Source organism: Bactrocera neohumeralis, chromosome 5 (genome assembly GCF_024586455.1).
Source record: "Bactrocera neohumeralis isolate Rockhampton chromosome 5, APGP_CSIRO_Bneo_wtdbg2-racon-allhic-juicebox.fasta_v2, whole genome shotgun sequence".
Lineage (NCBI taxonomy): Eukaryota > Metazoa > Arthropoda > Insecta > Diptera > Tephritidae > Bactrocera > Bactrocera neohumeralis.
Window position 1 is genome coordinate 27647765 of NC_065922.1, and position 23686 is coordinate 27671450.

At 34.3% G+C, this 23686-nt stretch overlaps 1 protein-coding gene across 3 annotated transcripts in view; it reads right to left on the bottom strand.

Annotated features, from left to right (window-relative positions):
* The window catches only part of LOC126760339 (farnesol dehydrogenase-like), an 89974-nt gene that overhangs the window by 65022 nt on the left and 1266 nt on the right, over positions 1 to 23686 (bottom strand). The window contains exons 2-3 of one of the 3 annotated variants that reach the window (XM_050475914.1): positions 21800 to 21937; positions 21564 to 21727 (exon numbers count right to left, since the gene is read on the bottom strand). The exons of 1 other annotated variant lie outside the window; for it this stretch is intronic. In XM_050475914.1, the coding sequence (XP_050331871.1) occupies positions 21686 to 21727; positions 21800 to 21937 (180 nt within the window). In that variant the 3' untranslated portion in view covers positions 21564 to 21685. Of the gene's footprint in view, positions 1 to 17346; positions 18842 to 21563; positions 21728 to 21799; positions 21938 to 23686 lie in introns of those variants that run through there. One more of the 3 variants, XM_050475913.1, reaches the window with a different exon arrangement.

Consider the following 23686-nt stretch of genomic DNA (forward strand, 5'->3'; position numbering starts at 1 on the left):
GAGACGCAGTAAAAAATATTTAGTTGCAGCAAAAAAATAGTAATAAGGAAAAAATCGTAATTGCAAAAACAATGTATTCTCAATCCGCACGAACAATGCTACGAAGTATGTTTCAGCTCTAATTTAGACATTGTCTGCGTCAAGTTGTTGCTGGTGTTTTTGGCAACACCGCCACTACCAGCCGCCAATAACTGACAGCCAATTTTGGGCATGCGCAGTATGTAATTTTGAAAATTACTTTTTCACAGGCTTGTTGCAGCAATTCGCCGCACTGAGGCAGCTGCTAAACACAAGAAAAAAATAATATAATTATCTTCAGGCCTTGTGGGTGGCCACAGTCTGAACTATTGGAAAATTTATTGCTCTATTCAAGTGCAAAGATAAAGTGTATTAGTTGTGCAAACACATAGTTGTTCTCATAGATCATATGGTCAAAATCTGAGTTGGATTTCAGTTAAACAATATTTATTTCTGAAACAGAAATTATTAAAGGGTTACATACAGTTTGAATTTTGAAATAAATCTAGTTTTTTATTTAATTTTCTTAATGTACATATATTTAAGAATACACAGAAAATTTCATATCGTTCCGGTGAATATTTTCGAAGTTACACACAGTGCTTGGAACTGCATTCCAAACTTTAAACGCGTTTTTCTCAAAATGGTGTTTTCAAAGTCGGTGACAATCATTATTCGAAAACGGCTAAAGCGATTAGTCTCAAATTTTTACACGAGTTTCTTAAACATAACTTTTATATTTAATCGAAGATTTTTTCTCACCGATAAATATTGTTTTTTAAATTATTTAAGGCTGAATTTTGGTCAAAAAACGATTTGTTTTTTTTTTTTTTTTTTTGAGAAACCATTTGGCAAAAATTTTTATTTTGCTTATTCCTTTGATTAATTACTAGACTTAACGAAATCTATTATTATTTTTTAAATTTCAGAGGATCCAGTTCAGAGATATAGTGGTCAACGCACATCTTTTTTGAAGGGAGCTGTCGGAGATCAGCTATAGTTCCTTTTAAAATAAATATTTTTACTAATACTAAATCTTATACTCTTATAAAACGCTTGAAAGATACCGTAATAGTGTACAAATTTTTGGATCAATAAATTTAAAAGCTTTCTTAGTAATTTTTTCTGGAAAATTGGCTTTTTTCGGCTTTCTAACTGTTTATAACCCCTTAACTTAAATGAATTCTCGAGAAGAAGGCAAATTGACTCTCTAGAGCTTGTTTGGTATTGATTGACATGAAATCATACAGAAAAGTTTTTGAAAGTATTATCGTACAGTATCTGCACCATCAGAGCAAAAACGACCCAGACAAGCGAAAAACATATTCACGTAATTTAATAAAAATCTTTACCATCGCCTTCCAACTTAGCTCATTATCTTCATTGTGGGACAATTTCGACGTCATTTTCATAAGCCCATGTCTCGTCATAAACAATGATGCATTTGATGAATGTAAGGTCCTCAGCTACGTCGCCAAGCATAATTTGCCGGCTGCACACCTACGGCGTTTTTCCAAGAGATTCAGCTTCACAAGCTTCATTCAAGTGTTGAGTCGATTCATTAAAAAATTTTTGAATTTTTGATGTTTCCCTAAATTTTTTCATATTTAGTCATTAAAAGAGCTGGACCCGCCAAAACACTTCTGCAATATTTTAAATGAATCTGAAGAGTCGTGACTCAATTGGAATCAAGAAAACTAGTTGTTTCATTTTTTCCATGGTAAAAATCGTCAACCTATGGAGATCAATCTTCACATAAAGAAGAAAAGGTTGTACCAATCTTTATTTTAAGAATAAGTGAACTAGTCCGAGTCTAATTTGATATGAAGGTAATATGCTTATATGACAGGCAGTGAAAATTCCTTAGAAATAAAGCATAAATAAGGGTATCAAACTATCACTCACAGGTCAATGATATTTCGAGTCTGTCAATCTATCGTTTGGTGAGAAAAATAATAAATCAAAATATTTTCTCATATGGTTCAAATGCCAGCCATGTTAAAACCTCATTACCGTTAATAGTACATAAAAAAGAAAAATTTCTAAATTAAAGAATCTATCGATAGAAATTGAAAAGTCTTCAAATATTTATGTTCTCTACAAAAAATGACTTTCTCTAATTAACAACAATAACTAATCGGTTCAAAATTGATGTGTGCTATTTGCCCAAATTGTCGCTAAACAGAAAAGGTACTTGTAAAGCAATTTCTTTGTATTTTAATATACTATTACTACAGAGCTTTACGCGATATTCTTAAATTAGTAAATTCGCAAATATTATGTCTTTGTGAAGCAACAATAACTATAACAATTAGAAAAGTCTGTCCAAAGGTTCTTTCACAACTGGTAAAAAACTGACCACAAAAAAAAAACTAATCAAAATAATTTATTTTGAACACTTTTTAACTAGAAAAGTGATTGCATACCAACAGCGTGCCCATTTCTTTGAAAAATTAAATGTCATAAAGCGAGATGAGAAATATAAAAGACTTAAGCGACGAACTTATTGCCCGCAATCTGCTGTAATGTGAGTACTCGGATGTAGGTACATAACGAACACTTAATAATAATTTTTTACAATTCTTTCAACTAATTTCTAGCAACACAAAAAGTACGCCAATTTCTGAGCCAACGCAAATTAATGAAATTATAAGCACACGCTTCCGCAGCACACGCACAGGCCATCAAAATGAACCGAAGTTGGGGAAATCAAAAGTTAAACAGCATATAAAGGCGGTAAAATAGTACAAAAAGATGAACTTCAAGTGAGAAATGAGGCAGACGCCAACTAGGTAAGCTGCCAGGCCACGCCAACAAAAGCAGCAACGCAAACAACAGCAACAACAATAGATGCGGTGTGACGTGTAAATAAGCAATCTTCTACCTTTTAGGCAGCGCGCGATGTGCACACGGTTTTGTTGTTGCCTCTTTTGAATTCTTTTATTTATTTTTTACTTTTTTGTTCACATAAAAAGCGTCGCTTTTGGTGTTGATGATTTTGATGATAATCATGATTTCGGTCATTAACATTGTACACGCTTTTGGTGCTGACGCAGCTGGGTCTATGAGTGTAGTGGTGTGAGTGTGAATGGTTGTAAAGTTTCTGTTAGCACATTTTGTTTTGACTAAATGAAAGCATTCAGCACGGAAAGCATTCAAATGAGCAGATGATGTAGTGAAAGAGCACAGCTGCTGTGGGAGAAAGTAGTTATTGAACAGCAAACAGAAAGCACATGCCAACAAAACCGAATACATACACACATTTATAAGCATGCACGTTAAGGTGAGTAAGTATAAATTGTGCAAATAAGTGTAAACGCGCTAAAATGTAAGCCAAAACAGTAGAAGAAAAGCTTATCGACACTGGTCGCTGATAGTATTCTAGGCAACTGAACTGCTTTTTTAATATTTGTGATCAATCATTACCTTTCTATCTTGAGTTTGATCGCCATGTTTGTTTGACAGCTATATGTTATGATATCGATATCGGCGATCGGCAAAAATAACGTGTGTAAGTAGACTGCGTTGGATACAAAAACAGAATTTTGCTTTACGAATGACTACTGAAGCCAGTATACTTGAAAACCCAAATAAAAACACTGAGTTTATATTTTTGGAAAATCTTGTTCAAATTTTGGACATTAATGAAATTGAAAAATGAAAAGCATTGACATTTATTTGAATTAAAATTCGTGTTTAGGTAATCAGTGATAACTACAATATAAAGGGTAACGTTTTAGACATGTGGTTTTCAAGAAGAAATAAAATCGGCAACAATTAACTTTATTACATGGGGTAGTCGAAAAAGTATTTTCGTATTTTGTCAATAGATGTCGTTGCAGTCAATCACCAATCACATTGTGACATACCATATAGTGTAGAAAAGGTGAGACTTTAAGCTTCATTTTACCATAAAAATTAAATTCGGGGAAGTTGAAAAAAAGCTGCTCAAAAATGAGTGAAAATAATGAAGAAATTCGCTATATTATGAAATTTTTGTATAAAAAGCGAAGAATGCCACGCAAGCCATCAATGAAATTTGTAAAGTTTAATGTTAAAGATGCACCTCGCTCTAGTCGACCTATCGTTGAAAAAGTCTCATCGACTTATGAAAAAGATTGACCAGGACCGTCACATAAGCAGCCGTGACATCGATAAGGAACTTAATTTTCATCATAAAACGATTTGGAACCATTTAAAAAAGGCTGGCTACAAAAAGAAGCTCGATGTTTGGGTACCACATGAATTGTCTGTGAAAAATTTTATAAACCAAATTAATATCTGCGACGAAATGAAGTCGACCATTTCTGAAGCGAATGATAACCGAAGACGAAAAGTGGCTCAAATAAGACAATAATGTGCGAAAAAGATCATGGTCCAAGCGTGGTGAAGCTCAACAAATGGTCGCAAAGCCAGGATTGACGTCTCGAAAAGTTATGTTGAGTGTTTGGTGGGATTGGAAAGGAGTCATTAACTATGAGCTGCGCCAACCTTGTCGATCGATTGATTCTACATTTCACTGTCAACAACTGATGGGATTGAAGCAAGAAATCGAAAAAAACGGCCAGAACTGATCAACAGAAAGGGCTTAGTCTTCCATCTGGACGCTGGACCAACACATCTTTGATGACTCGGCAAAAACTGGGAGAGCTTGGCTAGAAAGTTTTGATGCATCCACCATATTGCCCTGACTTTGCAAAATCGAACTACCATTCGTTTTTCCAAAACCAGAAAAGTTTTACGCTGATGGAATAATGTCTCTAGCGGAAAAATGGCAAAAAATGGTCGACCAAAATGGTACACCCTACCCTATACAAGAGTTTTCCCTCATGTTCCATCAAAATGATTTCGGGCAAGTGATCACCTTGGCTGTAGCGCCGACTTGTTGTAACCAAAGGTCGTCCACACCAGCATCCACATTCATTAATAATGACTTTATGTTCCCATTGACTGTGAAATTACATAAATATGGACATATCCTTCTTCTGCCCATAATGCATACCAAAAAGTGTGTCTTTGATGAAGTAATGGCGTCTCAACAATCAATCCCTGAGGATGGCCATTATACACTAGAGTAAACTTGGTGCAAAACCAATCCATAGTTGCTCCAATTACCGCCTCTGCTGGGCGATTATGTCGAGAGAACATCGGCTGCAGCATGCAATACGTCGAACCATTTTTTTAAGTAATAAATTTTGTTCCGGGGTAAAACTGCTCATTATAAAATGGCAAACTAAACTGATTATTAATCAAGTAATGGCGGTCAAAAAGATCAACTCCAAGAAGTTATTGCTTCATTGAAAACCACATGAGTAAAGAAACACCCATTTTATGTTTTTTTTTTTATATCACTGACAAATTTCAATGTTTAAAACTATGCGTCGAGGATTTTAATTGCTTAGAAGATCTCGAATTTTTTATCTATAAAGTTGACTCAAGAGCAATTACAAGCAGTCATTCCGCATATTCATATATTTTACTGCACCAGAACACGCCCTAAAAAATATCTTAACCAACTGCCAGTTGCATAATATTTAAATTCTATTCATGCTATATTCCACACTATGAGCTTTCCACAGTCCGATATAATTTTTATACGCTTTTCTTAAAACAGCCTTTCATGAAACTCCCCTGCAGCCGCCACACAACGTGCAAGACAGCTGACGGTTATCTTATCGCCAACGGACATCAACGCTTTTAGCCAAGCGAGCGGTCAAGCAGCCAGTTGGCTAAAGCCGCCGTGCGCTAAAACTAAACTGACAGTTTAATGTTGTATTTGTTGTTGCTGTTTTTTTAATTATTTTAATTTTAAATGCAACGCCATGTATGGTACTGAATTCTTTATGCAATGCGAATAAAATTTTCTCGTCTGAAGTGCTGTTTTAGTGGCGTGTTCAACTGGTTTTCAGAAACCCTTAAACTTTGCGTGAAATTAATTTTCGTTGTGTAACTTTTATAGGTGAAATTTGCACGGAATGCTGAATGAAATTGAAATGGCAAATTATGCGATATAAATAGTGTGATGAAAGTGTTGCAAAAGGGGTAGTTACGAACTATTTCGTTTGGGTTATGTGAATTTTTCTTCCAGTATGCGTTTAAAGGATTGGATTGAGCGGTTACATTTTAGAAGATATCGATTTAAAAGTTTCGTATGTTATTCTTAAGGATATAACCTAGCGAAATACGAAAAAAATTCGATTTTCTTTAAATTTCCCACTAAGTATACCCCTTAAAATTACTTTTTATCAGATAGCACGAATTCTCAGAATTACCGCCCCCGTCGAGATTCATTTGAAAAAGGTGATTTCGAAATTCCAGATGTCAATTTTTATACACTCAAATGCTTGTTTAACAAAGCCTGGAATAAATAAATTCGTTCCCTATTTCCTTACTACCAGCAAAAATTGTTAATACAGACCTTTGTTGAGAGCTCTAGCCTGTCATAACCACTTAAGGAACTCAAACGCCAAAATAGCTAAGAATAAAAACAATACATAAAGTCAGCAAATGGCAGAATTGCAGGCATTGTCTTCAAATTTCAATAATTTCAATATTCAGCAACACACCTAGTAAAAAAAATTCACCGATTTCGTGTTGTGAAATCTTCGACATACACCGGCTTCGGATTAAAAGGTGTGCTTGGTCTACCCATACTAAAAGCAATAGATTATCGGCGCACTTATAGGAAAATCTTCATGAAAAATGAAGAATTGCACTTTGCCCAACCGGTGTGGCATTCGAAAACAACAATAACAATTGTTAAAACCAGGCAATAACAGCAAAAAAAACACAAAAATGTGTCTAACATCATACGAAATACTTAACATAGCATATACTAGGGATATATGTTTTGTAAGTACAACTATGGTTGGTATGTATACTAAACCAGCTAATGCTGAATAAAAATTACAAAAAAAATGTTAAAAACACATTACAGAAACAAATCAACGATAGATTATTCCCAAAACTTGTTTCGAGCCGCGACGGCGACTTTCAATTGCAACAATAGCAATAACAACTTACAGCTTTAGCTTCATTCAGCACTAGTACGTATAAAATGCAGACAACAAATACTACAACAACAACAATGTCTGAATAGCAAAGTAGTTGATGTTGATTTGTTGTTTGTGTTGGAGTTGGTGTGTTTGGTGACTGCGTCGCTTGATTGTGGCTTAGCGAATGTTTAAATGTTTCAATTTTGTTGAGGTTATATCAGCTGTTGTTTTTGTTGTTTTTGCCAACTACTCGCTGCTTTTCTTAAGGTTTTGCTGTTACTCATTGTTTATGCTGTTTTTGTTGTCGTCAAATTGTTGGTTGTTGCCAATTCATGGCTCAGCGGTGGCGGCAAACAACAGCTACACCAAAATAGTCACGCAGAACAGGTTGCAGTGCCATTTAACGTGAAATGCCAAAGCAAATGAATGTGAGAAAACAACAAAAATAAAAACAAACAGAAAAAACCATTATATACATATGTATAAATGAAAAAAAAAACAACAGCAGCAACCTGTGTATGTTGGCAACTAAAATGTGCTGTGACGACAAGAAAATGCGATGTGTGTGAGCAAAATGTGCAAAAACTTGGTGTTTTATGGACTCATGCAGTATGTGTATGTATGTATGTTCGCAAACGCATATGTAATATATAGTTGTGCTAGTAAATATATACAGAAATGTGGTTGCATTGCATTTGCGCGTACTTCACCGGTTTAGGTCAATCATTTGCTGCTGAATATGGAAAAATAATAGCATTGCATTTCACTTTGCGGTATTCAGACGATGACGACTGCGCAAACTGGCTCATTTTAATGTTAGCCTACTAAGCGCTATTTGGTCCGAATGAAAATCTTGAGAAATTGGTAAATCAATGACGAGGTGTTTTTTTAAGAATATTATTTTTTTTATACAGCAAAATAAAGGTTTAAAAAAATAGCGAATGACCAAGAAAATTTCTAAATTTGTGGAACTGTTGTTGTAAAAAATTTGCACACATCATTAGGTGGAAGACCTAGTGTGATAGCTTTAAAAAGGCGATTTTTGGGAATTAATAAAAAAAAGCTACTGTATCAATTTTAATAATTTTAAGGGTATATTTATGTTTGTGTTTCAAACAAACAGAAAATTTTTTGATGAAAAAAATTTAATATACAAATTTTTACTACTAGAAAATATTGTTCGTATAATAAACTAGGATCGAAAAAATGGTGGCGTTTTAAAAAAAAATATTAAATCTTGTCAAGAAATGTTATTGCAGAAATATCCCCCAAAATCAACGATGATTAATGAACATAATGTTTTAGTAATGGAAAAGCATCGGAGAAGATTTATCACATTTCTATCTACTGACATCTTTTTTATTAACTGTCTTCAACTCGCCAACCCTTGGACTAACAAGAGACTGGCAGCACTTGCTATGCACACTTGCGCTAATATGTGTATCCTCAGATGCCAGCATTACATTTAGTAAGAAAAGGATACAAGGTTTCTATGAACAGTTAAAATTGGTTTCAAGATAAATAAAACAAATGCATTTACGGAGAGTCGATTCGGCACCGTTCGCAGCAACTCGGACTGACGTATGGATCGACTTGGCGTATTTTATGTCAAGATCTTAAATTGAAAGCGAAAAAAATACAGCTTTCCAAGCGTCATCGCTTCGTCCTATGGGCTCTTGAAAAGTTCCAAGAAGATGCAATGAAGAGCAAAGAAAAGCAACCTGAACAGATCCAAGAGGTGACATTTCATCCAGAAAAACAACGGTTTGATGTGATTTGACTTATACCGGTGAGAACATAACCGTCAATGGTGACCGTTATCGACTGTTTGATGCTTGAAATTAAAGCGATCTCGGCGACCTCGGCAAGTCTGCGGCACTTCCCATACATCACGCCAATCAATGGATTTATTGAGAGAACACTTTGCTGAGCAGATAATTTCACGTTTTGGGCCGTTCGATTGGCCACCAAGATCGTGTGATATCACACCGTTAAACTTTTTCCTGTGGGGATATGTCAAGTCTAAACTCTATGCGGACAACTCCGCTTCGATTCTGGCCTTGGAGCAAAACATCACGCGCTTCATTCGCCAGTTACCAGTCGAAATGTTCGAACGAGTCATCGAAAATCGGATTCAACGGATGGACTATATGAGACGTAGCCGGAGCCAACATTTGAAAGGGATAAAAAATAAATGCCAAAGAATGTCCTTTGGAATGATAATAAACATTCTGCATTAAATTTGAAGTTTTTGTGTTTTTTTTAAGTAGGGAACCTTGAGATGGATCACCCTTTATTTTCTAACTTTTTTAGTAATTATTTAAACATTTTTTAGATTTGAGTTTCTAGGCTCTTCGCAATTTTAAAGTGCGAGAGGATTTTTCGTAAATACTATAATATATATGCACGTTTACCAAAACTCCAAGAAACAATTTAAATAAAATAAAAACGGAAAAATTATATACACAAATATTACAACTACAACCACCACAAATCCATTAAAGATAAATTTTTTTCAGCTAATTTGTAGGCAAAGGAAAAACCTTGGGCCGGTTCTCACCTGCAGGCGTTTCAACTTGAAGGTGCATTAATTGCGCCGTTGGTGTTGAAAAATTAAAATTATTAAAATTTAAGCAACACTTCAACGTGGAAAAACGTTCAAAAAACAAAAGAAAATTTGGTTTTCATGAAAATTTGTTTTCCCACGGAAATATGAAGTAAACAATACTTGAGGAAAAATACACAAAGCCACATACATTTGTATTTAAAAGTAATGTGTTTTGGAAGCAGCGCGAGAAGTATAAGAAATTTATGCAGCACTAAGAAGGTCAAAGTGAATTGAATATTAAAATATATTTTTACAATTATAGCGTTACAGAGGGGAGGGAAAATTTAAAACATAAGATTATGTATTAAAAACAAAGTTCTTTATCCCCACATTTACTTTAATAAATGAGAGAATAATATTAATTGTATATATAATTGAAATGAAATACGAAAAACAGTTAACTCAGCTGCACTGAAGCTCCTATATAATACCCTTCACTTATAACATAGACCTCTTCATATAACATAGATACAAGGTGCTTTCCAAAGTAAACAGGACTTTTTGAATCTAGCGCCCCCAGGTGGCGCCATCTATATGTCTACTGGCGTTAGAATCTGCTATCTTTATCGATTGTTCAGTGAGAATTTCATGACATTTCATTAATTGGAAGTGAAGTTATTGCGTTTTAAGTGTCAGTATGTTTGTGTTATCGGTGAGAAAATGAGCTTCGAACAAAGAACCAACATTAAATTTTGTTTTAAAATTGGTAAAACATTTACCGAAACGTTTCAATTGATGAAACAAGTTTATGGAGATGATTGCCCATGCCGTAGCAGAGTGCACGAGTGGTTTCAACGTTTTCAAAGTGGTCGTGAGGGCATAAATGACGATCAACATGTGGGCCAATCAAAATCCGTGATCACCGGAAATTCCATCGAAACTGTGCATGAATTCATCAAAAATCAGCCGAAATCATCATTGAAATTCATGGAAATGGAATTGAACATCTCCAAAACATCGATTTATCGCATTTTGACCGAACATTTGGGCTTATCAAAGGTGTGTGCACGGTTTGTTCCGCACAAATTGACTGACGACCAAAAATTGCTCAGAATCCAACATTCGAAGCACGATTTTTTGACCAAAAATCACATGTTAACCATTAACCACTCCCCGGATTCACCTGATATGGCACCGTGCGACTTCTTCCTTTTCGGAAAAATGCATTAGCCTATGAAAGGAAAGCGTTATGCAAACGTAGAGGCCATGCTTGCACAGGCATACTTGCGCCCATACCGGCCAACGGCCTAAAACACTCGTTCGACAAGCTTTTGAACCGTGCAAAAATCTGTATTGAAGCAGAAGGAGACTATTTTGAATAAAATAAATTGATTTTGATGAAAAAACCATTTGTGTTGTTTTTTTTTTAAGTCCTGTTTACTTTGGAACGCACCTTGTATATGCATATACTGCTGAATATGTGGCATATTTAATAGAATTTGCTCATCACTTTTTGTTCAGCATATTGAAATTTAGTTCCACAAATTCAATGGTTCGAAGTTTCTTCTTCCTACTCCATGTAATACTTGAAATAGTTCAAAATATCAGGATTTTCTAGACCGTATTCTTTTCTCAGACACAGATTAAATAATAAAAAATATAATAAAATTAATATATATTAATTAACAAAAATCATAATCGATTAACTTTGTATTTTTCTTTTTCTTAAAAAGAGAAATTGGTACGAAATGAAATCAATGAATGGGTTTTTTCTTCTAGTTATACAAAGTTGAATTTAGTAACGGTTTATAAGCCTTTTGAAGAAAAAAATGCCCAGATTTTCTATGTGATACTCTGCCTATAAAATTTTTAAATAAAAATTCGAAAACCCTTAGAAAGAAACGCCGCGCATTAAGCCTATGATTTCTATAACAAGCGCTCGCTTTAGAAAACCTAGACTTTGCTTTTGCTTTCAATGGCATGTTATTGAAATTTTTTTTAATTTAAATTTTATCGTTATTATAAAGACACACTAACACACAAACAATACTATAAGTAGATGCATATTTCCAAGACTCTTTTAATGGATTGACTCGATTGTAGGCCCATTATAACGGTTGCACTTTCACTGATGCCATCACACTCACAAGCGCCACCAAAGCAAAAACAATATGAAATCGAAAAAAACTATAAATTAACAACTACAATCAAGCAACAATAAGCAGCAGTAGCGTAACCGCCAGCACAAAAAATCTCCCCGACGTCATCGTCATTAACAACATCAACACGATCATTATTGATCCATGTTGAGACTCATTTGTGTCACTTTAGTCAGCCGAATCGAGCAGTCGAACACACCACGACCACGTTAGAGAAATTTTCAAAGATTAATTGTTGCTTGGGAGCCTGAGTTATTTACATATGAATTAATATTAGGCATGTGAATATGTATGCCTAAACACATTACTACGAACTTTTTGCATTAAGACAATGCAATTTTTACATGAAAATGTTTTGTAAGCACTGTTGGAATGTGTGATTGTATATGTGTGGTAAGTATTTGAAAAAGAAAAGCAATGCATAGTTTTTTTTTGTCTATAAATATTTTTTCATAATCGTAAGCGGAAAAATAACGGTAAACAGTTAATGCATTTGCTTATAGGCATGCATATATAAGTGTGTGTGGTTGCTTGCGCGCCACATTAAGATGTAAACTTACGCAACTTACGCAATCGGCAAAAAGTGTGTATCATATTTCAATAGCTCTTATGATCATTATGAAAATCCCTTTAGCGTTTATTAAAAACAATGATATAAAAGTGTGTGATTTTTTAAGTTGCTTTTTTTAAAAAAAAAAAACGCGCGCTTTATTTGAAACGTTAGATTATGACATTTACTTTTTGAAGATGTAAACTTACATGCACACAGCTCGCGATTCTACGCAATCGGCAAATCTCAAGAATGGACCCGTGTATCATATTTTTTGTGGGGCAATAGCTCTTATAAGATCATTATGAAAATCCCTTTAGCGTTTATTAAAAACAATGATATAAAAGAAATTAAAGTATAAGTAAACATGTGAGCAAATAATGTAGTATGTGTGTAATGGTTTGTATAGCCAAGAGGCATGCCAAGCATTTATGCTTAATTAAAACTGAACGTTATTATTTCAGCCAGACAATTATTGCTCAAATCTCTTGCCATTTAATTTTATTTATTTTCCTATTTTTCCATGATGTAACATTGCTCACATTTTTCTCTAATCAAAAACTATAATTATTGTTTTTATTGACGCCTCCATAACCAATTAAAAGTTATGCAGAAATGTACATATATACTATAAGTGTGTGCATAAATATTTGTGCATCGCCACATATGGAAAGTGTAATGGTTTTTTCTTTAAATGCACTACTTCGCTTTCGAAATTTTAGCCATCAATCAATTTAGTTTTTAATCAGCAAATGAGATACTTTGGCAATATGAAGACATGCGAAAATGAAGTAAGTAAGTTTTAATTAAGTATTTGCATAAAAATTTTTAAAATTGCGAAAATTCACTATATTATATAGTATGTACGCATATAAAAATATCTGTGTATTTCATATTAGAAAGTTATCAAAAGCACTTTTTTTGGTTAGAGTCTTAATATAGCAGTATGAAGCAAAAATATTTTTAAAATAAATTAAAATATGCCTGGAGGATAACAGAAGAATGCATAATACCGGAAAATGAATGGAAAATATTTAGAATTCAGGACACAGAATTACAGTCGATTCGATCACGATCAACAGTTTAAAAATAGCTCAGGGATTTTAATAAGTTGGTTAGCCTTTTTGATGTTTGAGAAATATCATTAATGCTTAACTTGTAGACTCTGAACAGGGTATATTAAGTTTGCACGATGATTGAAAGAAACAAAGGAAACCCTATAAAGTATAAACATATATAAAAGAAGAGCGTAACGAGCTGAATCGATTTAGCCATGTCCATATGTTTGTCCGTCTGTAAAAGCCTAACTATTCCCTCAGTATTTCAGATATCGGCTTGAAATTTCGCACAAACTCTTTGTTTTTTTTTAAAACTCTTTTCTTGCCAAGAAGCTTATTATTTGTCGGAAACTTCGATATCGGACCACTATAAAATATAGCTGCCATACAAATTGATCGGTCAAAATCAAGTTATTGTATGGAAATTTTTTTTTATTTCACAAAATATCGTCTGGAAATTCGGCATGCTACAATCTCTGAACAAATTTTTCATGTCGAGCCACTATACCATATATTATATGTATTTTATCTAAAATAAATACGAAAAAGATATATAATACAAATTTTAGTCACACTAGTATTCAAATTCGATTTTCTACTCTGGCCTATAAGCCACAGCGGTTTTAAAAATAGTGTATGGTGAAAACGACAAAAATAGCTTTAAAGAATTCTATTTAGGAAGTTTTATTTAAACAATCTTTTTAAAAGGCTAAAAGTCTCTGATCAGAATCGCCCAGAGTTTCAAGGTAGGCTATATATACGTATATACTTGGATATGTCAAAAAACTGAATATGTTTCTTCGCTTGATACTCTGAATAATAGATTTTTAGACACCTCTATGAAAGTCTTCCCACGTATGCGCTTTTAATTGTAATGGGAAGGTCCTCCGTCTTACAGTTTTCTATTTTTTTCTTATTATCTGAGAGAAAAGTTCATCTCTCCTTTCCAACAACTTGAAGACTTTACTCGTTTCATAAATTTTGTTGTTGTTGTTTTGTAGTTTGATTGCTCAACAAAATAATACCGTACATTTTTTCGTAAACCTAACCATTTAAAAGATGTTAACAGTACTTCTATTGTTTGATAATTTTAAGGCAAATTTTTTCCTACGATTTTTATAACTCATTTAAAAGTCGTTTAAAATTGCAAAACTTACAGTTTCGTAGGAAATCATTTTAAATTGCAATGCTCACAGTTTCGTATCAAATTTACTGCTATACTAGATCATACAGCAAAGGAAATCAAAAAGTATTAAATTAAAATTGATGCAAGTTCATTAATCTGTTTCCATTATCTTCAATATAACCTAAATTCTTATACAGATTAAAAAATCAATCTTTAAAAATGCGGTAAATTCAGCTCGCAATCATAGATTCGAATATTACCTAAATAAATATTTTAAATATCCAATAACTTTTTCTCATAAACTTAAAAGGAGTATCTTATCAATTAATCTGCAATTCAGAGCGCAGTGATAAAAGAGAAATTCCATTTTAGTGGTAGAAAAACCAAAAGTATAACACAAAATGAACAATTAACTAAGTCAAATCACGAATATCTGCAAGATATCTTAATTTAAATTAAGCTACACCAGACATTCTAGGCCTAGTAGTACACAACACAATCGCACAAGCTATGTTAGTTGACAGCGCATATCTGAGTGAATTGTGAGCAAAAGTTATTGAAGCAAGCCGTAGAAAGCGCAAATATTTAAAGAAAATTCATACGAAAAAATAATTGTATATGTAACAATAAAAGCCTTAGTAAAAGTAAAAATTTGAATATATGGTATACTGCAAAACTATGAGGTAGATAGCAAAAATGCAAAACCAACGGCGATAATTTAAATACTAATAGAGCGTAAAATTTGCAGTTTTCTTGTTAATAAGGAAATTTATTTCTTTTATTTTTTTCTTACAAATCGTTTCAAACTCATCTCGACGACTGGGTTTCTTTCTTAAGGGGTTATATGCAGTTAGAATTAAAAAAAAAAATATTTTTATTTATTTTCTTAATGTACATACATATATGTATGAATTCGAAAAGGCGTTTCAGAGTGATTGGAAATAAACTTAAACGCGTTTTTTTTTAATTGTGTTTTCAAACTCGAAAATGGCCGAACCGATTAGTCTCGAATTTTAACACGAGCTTCTTAAATATATTTTTAGTAATTAAAAGAAGATTTTTTTCTCATCGATAAACATATTTTTATAAACAATTTAAGGCCGAAATTTTAGTAAAAAATCAATTTTTTTTTTTGAGAAACCGACATTTTGTCAAAAAAATTTATTTTACGTATTCCTTTGATTTACTTTACTAAATTTAATATCACTTTAACGAAATCTGTTTGGGTTTTTTAATTGCAGAGAATCAAGTTCAGAGACATAGTGGTCACCGCAAAACGTCTTTTTTGGGAGGAGCTCCTGGAGATCAGCTATAGTTCCTTTTCAAATAAATAGTTTTTACTAATACGAAGTCTTAAAATACAATAAAAAGATACTACAATATATGTACAAATTTTTAGATCAACAAATTTAAAAGTTTTCACAGAAAAAAGTCCTGAAAATTCGCTTTTTTCGGCCTTCTAACAGTATATAACCCCTTAAACGAGCGATAAACTACCGATATGTGAAATTAAGAACTGATAAGGTTATACATATATTGGGTGGATTATGCATACAATATTTTCAAGCAGTAAAGACATTTATCCATTAGACAAATAGTGAAAACCCTGAAAATTTCATTTTTCTATTTGTAAACTAAAGACTTAAGCAACAAACTCGCTTTTGAATATTAGAAAATTAGAAACAAATTACAAAATTTTACTAAAAATCCGTTTAATTATTAAATTATTACAAAAATTAGTAATTAATGACACAATCGTTTTTTTCTTTGACAGACACATTCCAACCTAAATATTACCCAGACATTTTCATAATCAAATAAAACGCTTTTGCATTTTTTTCAAGGTCCTATAAAAATCAAAAATTCAGTGTGTAATCGAAATAATTAATACTAAATAAATGCTAATTCTTTCTAGCTACTTCGATGATATAAACAATCTTAAAGTTGAATACCAGCTATATTCTGCAATGGTCCAATCTGAACTATTTCTACGGAAATTGCAGCGATGCTTTGCACAATGACCTATGCCAAATTTCATAATAAAATAGTTTTCACTATATAGTGGACTGATCTTAAAAACTGAGGAACTAGTTTGCGTATATACAGACGAACAGACAGATGAACATGTCTGAATCGACTCAGATCATCACGCTGATCATTTTTATATATAGTACATATATCTTATAAGGTTTCCGACGTTTTGTTCTGGGTGTTACAAACTTCGTGGCAAAGTAACATACCCAGTTTAGGGTATAAATAAATTTTAAATTTAAGAATATGGACTTTGAAAAAAATTAAATTTGCTCAAAAATCAGATTATTTTAAACAAAAAATATTTTAAATATTCATTTAAAATTTGTTTATGTTATTTTTAAAGACATAATCTATCAAAAATAAGCAAAAACAAAACAGTGATTTTTTTGAAATTTTCACACACCCCTTAAGGAGGGGTGTTTTTTGTTTGCTTAAATCTTGGGAATTCGAAATATTGTTGAAGCTAGAAGGAAAATAGTGACCGAGCGTCTAGCAGATATATAAGCGCTTGGGCAGAAAGCGAAAACTTCGGATGATGTTTAAATTTCTTTCTCTCCCAAAAAAGTCCTCAAAAAATCGATTTTTGAAGCCCGACAAGCAGGCTCCCCCCTTAAATTGAGTGAGAAAAAAAGGTTTAAATACTAAAATTTTCACCAAATTTGATGGTCAATATGAATTTCAATAGCAGTAGCGTGAAAAAGTGGTGATGAACGTATGGAAGATTTGTTTTCTTTATTATTATCTTCTGTTAATAAATTCCCTTCTTTTGGAATTAAATTAGTTTTTATATGTGAAATATCCTCAAAAATTGTAGTTTTGCAATCATAAGAAATATAAATTTCTTTAAAACGCACTTACCTTGTTATTACTACAATAATATATATCCGACATTTTGTTGCTGTGTATTTTTAATATTTTTAGTATTTAACTTTAAAAAGTATCATCAAACGTTTATTGCATAGACAATAAATAATCTTCACGCGAAAGTGACTTTTTCACCAAAAACAATTAAATATTATTTTTTGTACAATTCAAATTTATCGTCTTTCAATCTCACCAAAAATTTTTGAACACAAAAGCTTTCTTTATGTAACGCTACAATAACAACACAACGAAATCACACATTTTCCATATTGCTCAGAGTTTTCATTCAAGGGCATTAAATGTATTTTTTTAGTTTGTATATATGTATATATGTATGTCTATGATGAAGTACATATGTATAAAACAATAACACAAACGCGAAAAATGCGAAATTATTAAAAGAAAAGCACAAACACACACACGCGCTCTTAAGTCGTCTACAATGCGATTGACGGCAACTTTCTACTTCAGCGCGCACATTGCAATCCGGTAACGGAGAGTAAGTTATTGCGCTGGCGTGTAATACACATATATATTTACAGCAGCAAACTCGAGCGAACGTCAGCAGCAATGCGCGTACTAGGCTTGGAAAAAGGGGTCTAGGCGCGTCTGAGCTGCAGTAGCAAAACTTTTCAGCAGGAGGGAAAATCGCTCAAATGCCGGCAGAAAATATATATTTTTTTCTTAATTATTGTAAAAGTATTGAGACAATCATGCACTGGAAAATCATTAGTTGCTGCAGCAGTAGTTGCAGCTGTGGGCAAGTATCGCTGCACTTGTTCTATGTGCACATATGTATGTGTGAGTATGTGCTGATGGCTTTACGACAGGTTGCTGACGTTCATTTCTTATTGTAAATGTTGGCTTCTTTTCTTTGTTATTTATTTCTGTTGGGTTTTTGTTATTGTACACATATATTCTGCTTTGACAGGTTTACACTTTTACGCGATTTGCCACAATGCTCGGCTCACATTTCACATTTTTCAGATTTTCCGCTGATAGATACTACCTTTGCTGCACAAGTCACAAGTCAACAAATGCAACACAGTTTCACGTAGAACAAACACACGTTAACACAAAATGCACGCGAGCACCGTAAGAACAAACGTCACCACACCACACCAGTTTAAATGGAGTAAGAGAGCCTAAGCCTAAGCTAATAATAAACAATATTGCTTGTTAAGTGTGTTTGCTGCCAATTAGCCGAGCAGAACACCCCATTTCGACGACGTCGGCAACGTGATGAATGGTAATGCGATGCCGGACTTAACGCGCAGGGATTTGCGCTTGAAAACAGGTCAAAACAAGCACACAAGTGTCCAGAATATGTAAGCGTGTTAAATACTATACAACAGCAGGCGTAAGTACAAAAAGTTACAATACCGCAAGCATGAAATGATTTAACTGTAACGCGCAACGATGACTTTTCAAAAAATATACAACACTGTTTTCGCTAAAGCGTCAATTCGCACTCAACCGACTTCGCATAAGGTTCCAAACGAACTGAAAGTACACAATTCAAGAAACGACCAAACCAAGAAAATCGCCAGACGACGGCCAATAAAGGCAGTCAGCGGCGGCGCAACAACAACGCCGGCAGCAGCGTCAACGTCAGTCGACGTCGCCTTTTACTTTTTTAGCATTTGCCATTAAAGCATTTCCAGTTTGGCTGTGGCGCATGGTAGGCATTCAGTAAGCGTGGCTGGGGCGTTGATCGCGCCGTCGAGCTGCGCGGCAGCGGTGTTAAGGCGCATACAATCGGTTGGTTGAAGCAACTGTTGTAGTTATTTTAATTGTTGTTGACAAAAATTGCAGCGCTGATAGCAATAATTGTGTTAACAATTGCATTACGTTTCATTGGAACATGTGTGGGTTGCTTGTGATCAGTGTATGAGATCGTTTGCGACTTGTTTGAGCGCTAACACAACTAACGGATATTTATATTTAAAAGTAAATTCAAAACACTTGGAGGTTGGAAACTTATTGTTGTTAAATATTAGTTCTGGTGAAAATTAATCCTTTATTTTTTCCAATATTTTAGTAATCTGTAACTTGCACTGTATATAAGCGACCGACCTACGCTATAAGGGATTAGAAAGATAAGATTTCGTACGAAACAACTTTTTACTCAATTCAAAGACGGACACGATAATATACGCTATATTTTACAGTTTTTCTTATTATTAAAGAATATATTTAATTATATTTGGAAAAAAAACATGGAATCAGAAAACTAAGTTTTTAGAATGAAGGAAAAAAGACTTTTGATAAGTTCTTTTAAAACGAACTAATAGTGCAACTAAAAGTTATAGTTATTTCGTGTATCATAAACCCTTACTTCCATTAGAGTGAACAATCCTTGTTTGCGTTTTGATTAGACATTGGAGCCTTTCGATCCCAACTCTAAACTAGAGGAGGGCGGCTCGATGAGTACTTAGTATCACTACCCTAATTACTATACATATATCGTATGCTCGTATAAGGGAATTGTGGGACGGCATTCCAAACTTCTTACGTACAGCTGCAAACGAAAACCATTGGTTTTTCGGAAAAGGCAAAAGAACAGCTGTTACAACGAGGAGTGCCGTGACGCAGCTGAGAGAAAACACACTACCTACCTCGCAACGTTACAATCGACCACAACACGGCGTGATGGAATAGATACCGAGAATCGAAGAGGGAGACGGATTTGCAGACAAAAAAAAAGAGAGAGACCGAAACGCGTGAGTATGAAAATCTTGACAAGCTGGCCGAGAGGAGTAATGCTCGAAAATTCTACGAAAAAATGCGGCGCCTAACAAAAGGTTTTAAGGCCGGAGCATGCTTTCAAGAACCCCCCAGAGGTGATCTAGTAACCGATGCCCAGAGCATACTAAAATTATGGAGGGAACACTTCTCCAGCCAGCAGAATGGCTGTGAAAGCATAACACCAGGAAATAGCGAACCCGATTCCCCAATAGATGACGATGGATCAGACGTTCCTTTGCCCGACCATGAAGAAATTCTAATAGCAATTACCTGTCTGAAGAACAACAAAGCGGCGGAGGCCAATGAACTACCGGCCGAGCTATTCAAATACAGTAACGAAGAACTGATAAGAAGCATGCATTAGCTTTTTTGTAGAATATGGTCGGATGAAAGCATGCCAGGCGATTGGAATTTAAGTGTGCTCTGCCCAATGCACAAAAAAGGAGACTCCACTCCATAAGTCATTCATTATTCCTGTCCTGTTATATGGTGCAGAGGCATGGACGATGACAACATCTGGTTAGTCGACGTTACGACGCGTTCGAGAGAAAGGTTCAACGGAAGATTTATGGTTCTTTGCGATGGAACTATGAGCTGTACGTGTTATACGACGACATTGACATAGTTCAGCGAATTAAAAGACAGCTGCTACGCTGGCTAGGTCATGGCGTCCGCATGGATGAAAACCTTCCAAAGTAGAGGAAGGTGAAGACGTCCACTCCGTTGGAACGACCGGGTGGAGAAGGACATGGAAACACTTGGAATCTCCAATTGACGCCAAACAGCGGGAAGCATGTTTCCACTTAAACCATACCAAAAACCAAAGGACAGCAGAACAGTGGATTTCACATGGCAAAAGTGATTACCCGCGTTTTCTGAGGTTCACAAAGTGTGATTTAGGATATTGACTACTTGGCGCAAATTAGGCATATGGCAAAAGTAACTGGCAAACCATGGAAGGACTCTACTAGAATAGGCAGTAACTAACTACGGAACGAAAAACTATTAACTCGAATTCCCAATTGAAAAGAAATATTAAAATCTTAAGAGGAATAGTTTGAAGTTTATGATTGCCCTCTCAATGGATTTATTATTTGCGGGGAAATCAACGTGTATATGCTCTGTTGTCTTGTCGTAAGGTCACAACTAATATTGATCTGTTAAACAGATCTCCAATTTGTGCATCTTTTAGTTTACAGTAACGCTATACCACGCCAAAAGCTGGCCATGCTAGTTTATCTCTTGGGAGACTTGAACCTTTCAGAAGGATGCAGCTAAAATATTTGATGGATCTGTATGAAGACGGTCGTATTTACAAAAGTGTAATGAAATAAGAAAAATGAGTAACTGGCCAAATATTAAACATAAGAATAATACCGCCAGTTTTGGAGAAGAAATGAAAAAAGAAAGCCATCACTTGTATGGTCTTGGATCTAGGTGCACAAAATGAAAATGAGAAAATATAAGCTCTAAAAACAACAGTTTACATTTATTTATACAATAGTATGTTCATATAAGATTTTCTGCTATAACAGTTCCTTTTTGCTGTGACACTTCAAAGTTCAACAAATGAAAAATATTTGCATTAAAATATTTCCCCCATCGGTTTTAACGTGATCTCGTGAATCTAAATATTCGAGAAGAGTGCATATTAATATAGGGTTATACAGGCGTATTCACAAATATGTTGGTTACCCACCTGGACATGGGGCGGAGTACGAAGCGCATATAAAACCGCATCAGCTATATTAGCTGGCTCCAAGCGTGCCATATCCTTCACATAGAAGTGAATTTCTTCCGGAAATATGTTTGTGTTCACGGCACCGGGACAAATACCCTTTCCAAATGTCAAAATTTCAAGTTAAATATATTATAAATAGTGGTGAAAAAGTGAAAATGCACTCAACCTTTTAATGGGACTACAAATGTTTATATTCGTGACTTATGAATGAAGCTGGCGAGTATGAAGAAATAAATATACTAGATGAAGTTCTTCTAAACGGGGTTCAGAAAAGTAAAAGATTGAAAAAGCGTGTCAATAGTCAAGAAATGTTTGAAAAGTGAAAGAAGGTATGCGAGACCACTATTGTAGAAGTTGTTAAATCGATCTAGCATGAAGAGAATCCTTACCAAATTTGCCTCTAATATATTCAATTTCTAAACATCACGAAGAAACATGACACAATTTTGGGGGAATTGTTATGAATTCAAAACTAAACCCCCATTGTCAAATTTTAAGAGCCAGGTAGAGCAAAGTTCGAAAAAAAAACACGTCATGAAGTAGGATAAGTTAAATACTCTGTAACTTTAAATTCTGCGTTCAGCAAACAATATTTATATAAGTAATATCTCAAATTTCTATTAATTATGAGAAACAATTTTTGGATTTCACAACACAAAGAGCCATTTGAGTACTTATCGGAGCTTGCTCGTGATTTTTGGACCAAAATCAAAATCATACCAACGCCAAATTCTTTAAATTTACCAGATCTTACACCCTGTGATCTGCTTCCAAAACTAAGTACAATAGATAAACAAATATAAAACTTCATTGCTGACAGATTCAAGATTATACTAAAAGAAGTTAGAATAGAAATGCCTTGAGGTGTCGATAAAATAATGAAAGTCGTCGACTCCGACCGTCATGTAGGCACTGTTTCGAATTAAATAAGGATGGATACAGAAAAAGCTAAATGAATTGATACCAAGCAAGTTAACGGTAAAAAAAACCTAATATACCGAATTTTCATCGATTCGCTGCTGAGTCTCAACAAAAACGATCCATTTATAAGTTGATGATTGTGTTTTTGGTTGGTTTACATTATTCCAAGAGGGTCGAGAACGCGTTTGAAGGAATTGGTGCTTGAGAATCAACGGTTAACAGTCAGAAATCTTACTGACATCGTTGGAATATCGGAAGGAGCAGTAAAAACCATGTTTAAAGATGATTTGGGTCTAAATAAAGTGAAACACTGGTTTTTTTCGAAAAAAGCGTTGGTTCCAAAACCAAAAAACAATTTTTTCGAAAACCAGCGTCGCGTTAACGTTAACAATACTTTGCGACTACCAGGATGTTATAAAACGTATTATTACTGGCGATGAGTCTTGGATCTATGCTTACGACCCGGAAACAGGCGATCATTTGACCGAATATCGTGGCAAAGATGAGCCGAAGCCGAAAAAACCACGTAAAAGCAGATCTAAAATCAAAGTTATGTCTTGGTTTTTGCACCATGATATTGCACCCTCGCATACTGCATTGTTTATTCGTGAGTTTTTCGCGAAATTTTCAATCAATATCGTGCCGCAAATACCGTATTCACCTGACTTAGCTCCATGTGACTTTTGGCTATCCAGCAAACCGTTTTGAGTCAATTGAAGACTTGAACAACTGTTTCGAGGATTGGAAAAACCATTGCTACAAGTGTATTGGGGTCAAGGGGAGTTATTTCGAGGGGCGATATAGATTTTGAAGAATAAATTATGAACAAAGGCTTACTATTGTTTGCTCAAAGTAGTACGTGGGTTGCCTTTTATATTTCGGGATTCGACGGCCCTATGTTATACATACTCAGTATTGTTTATA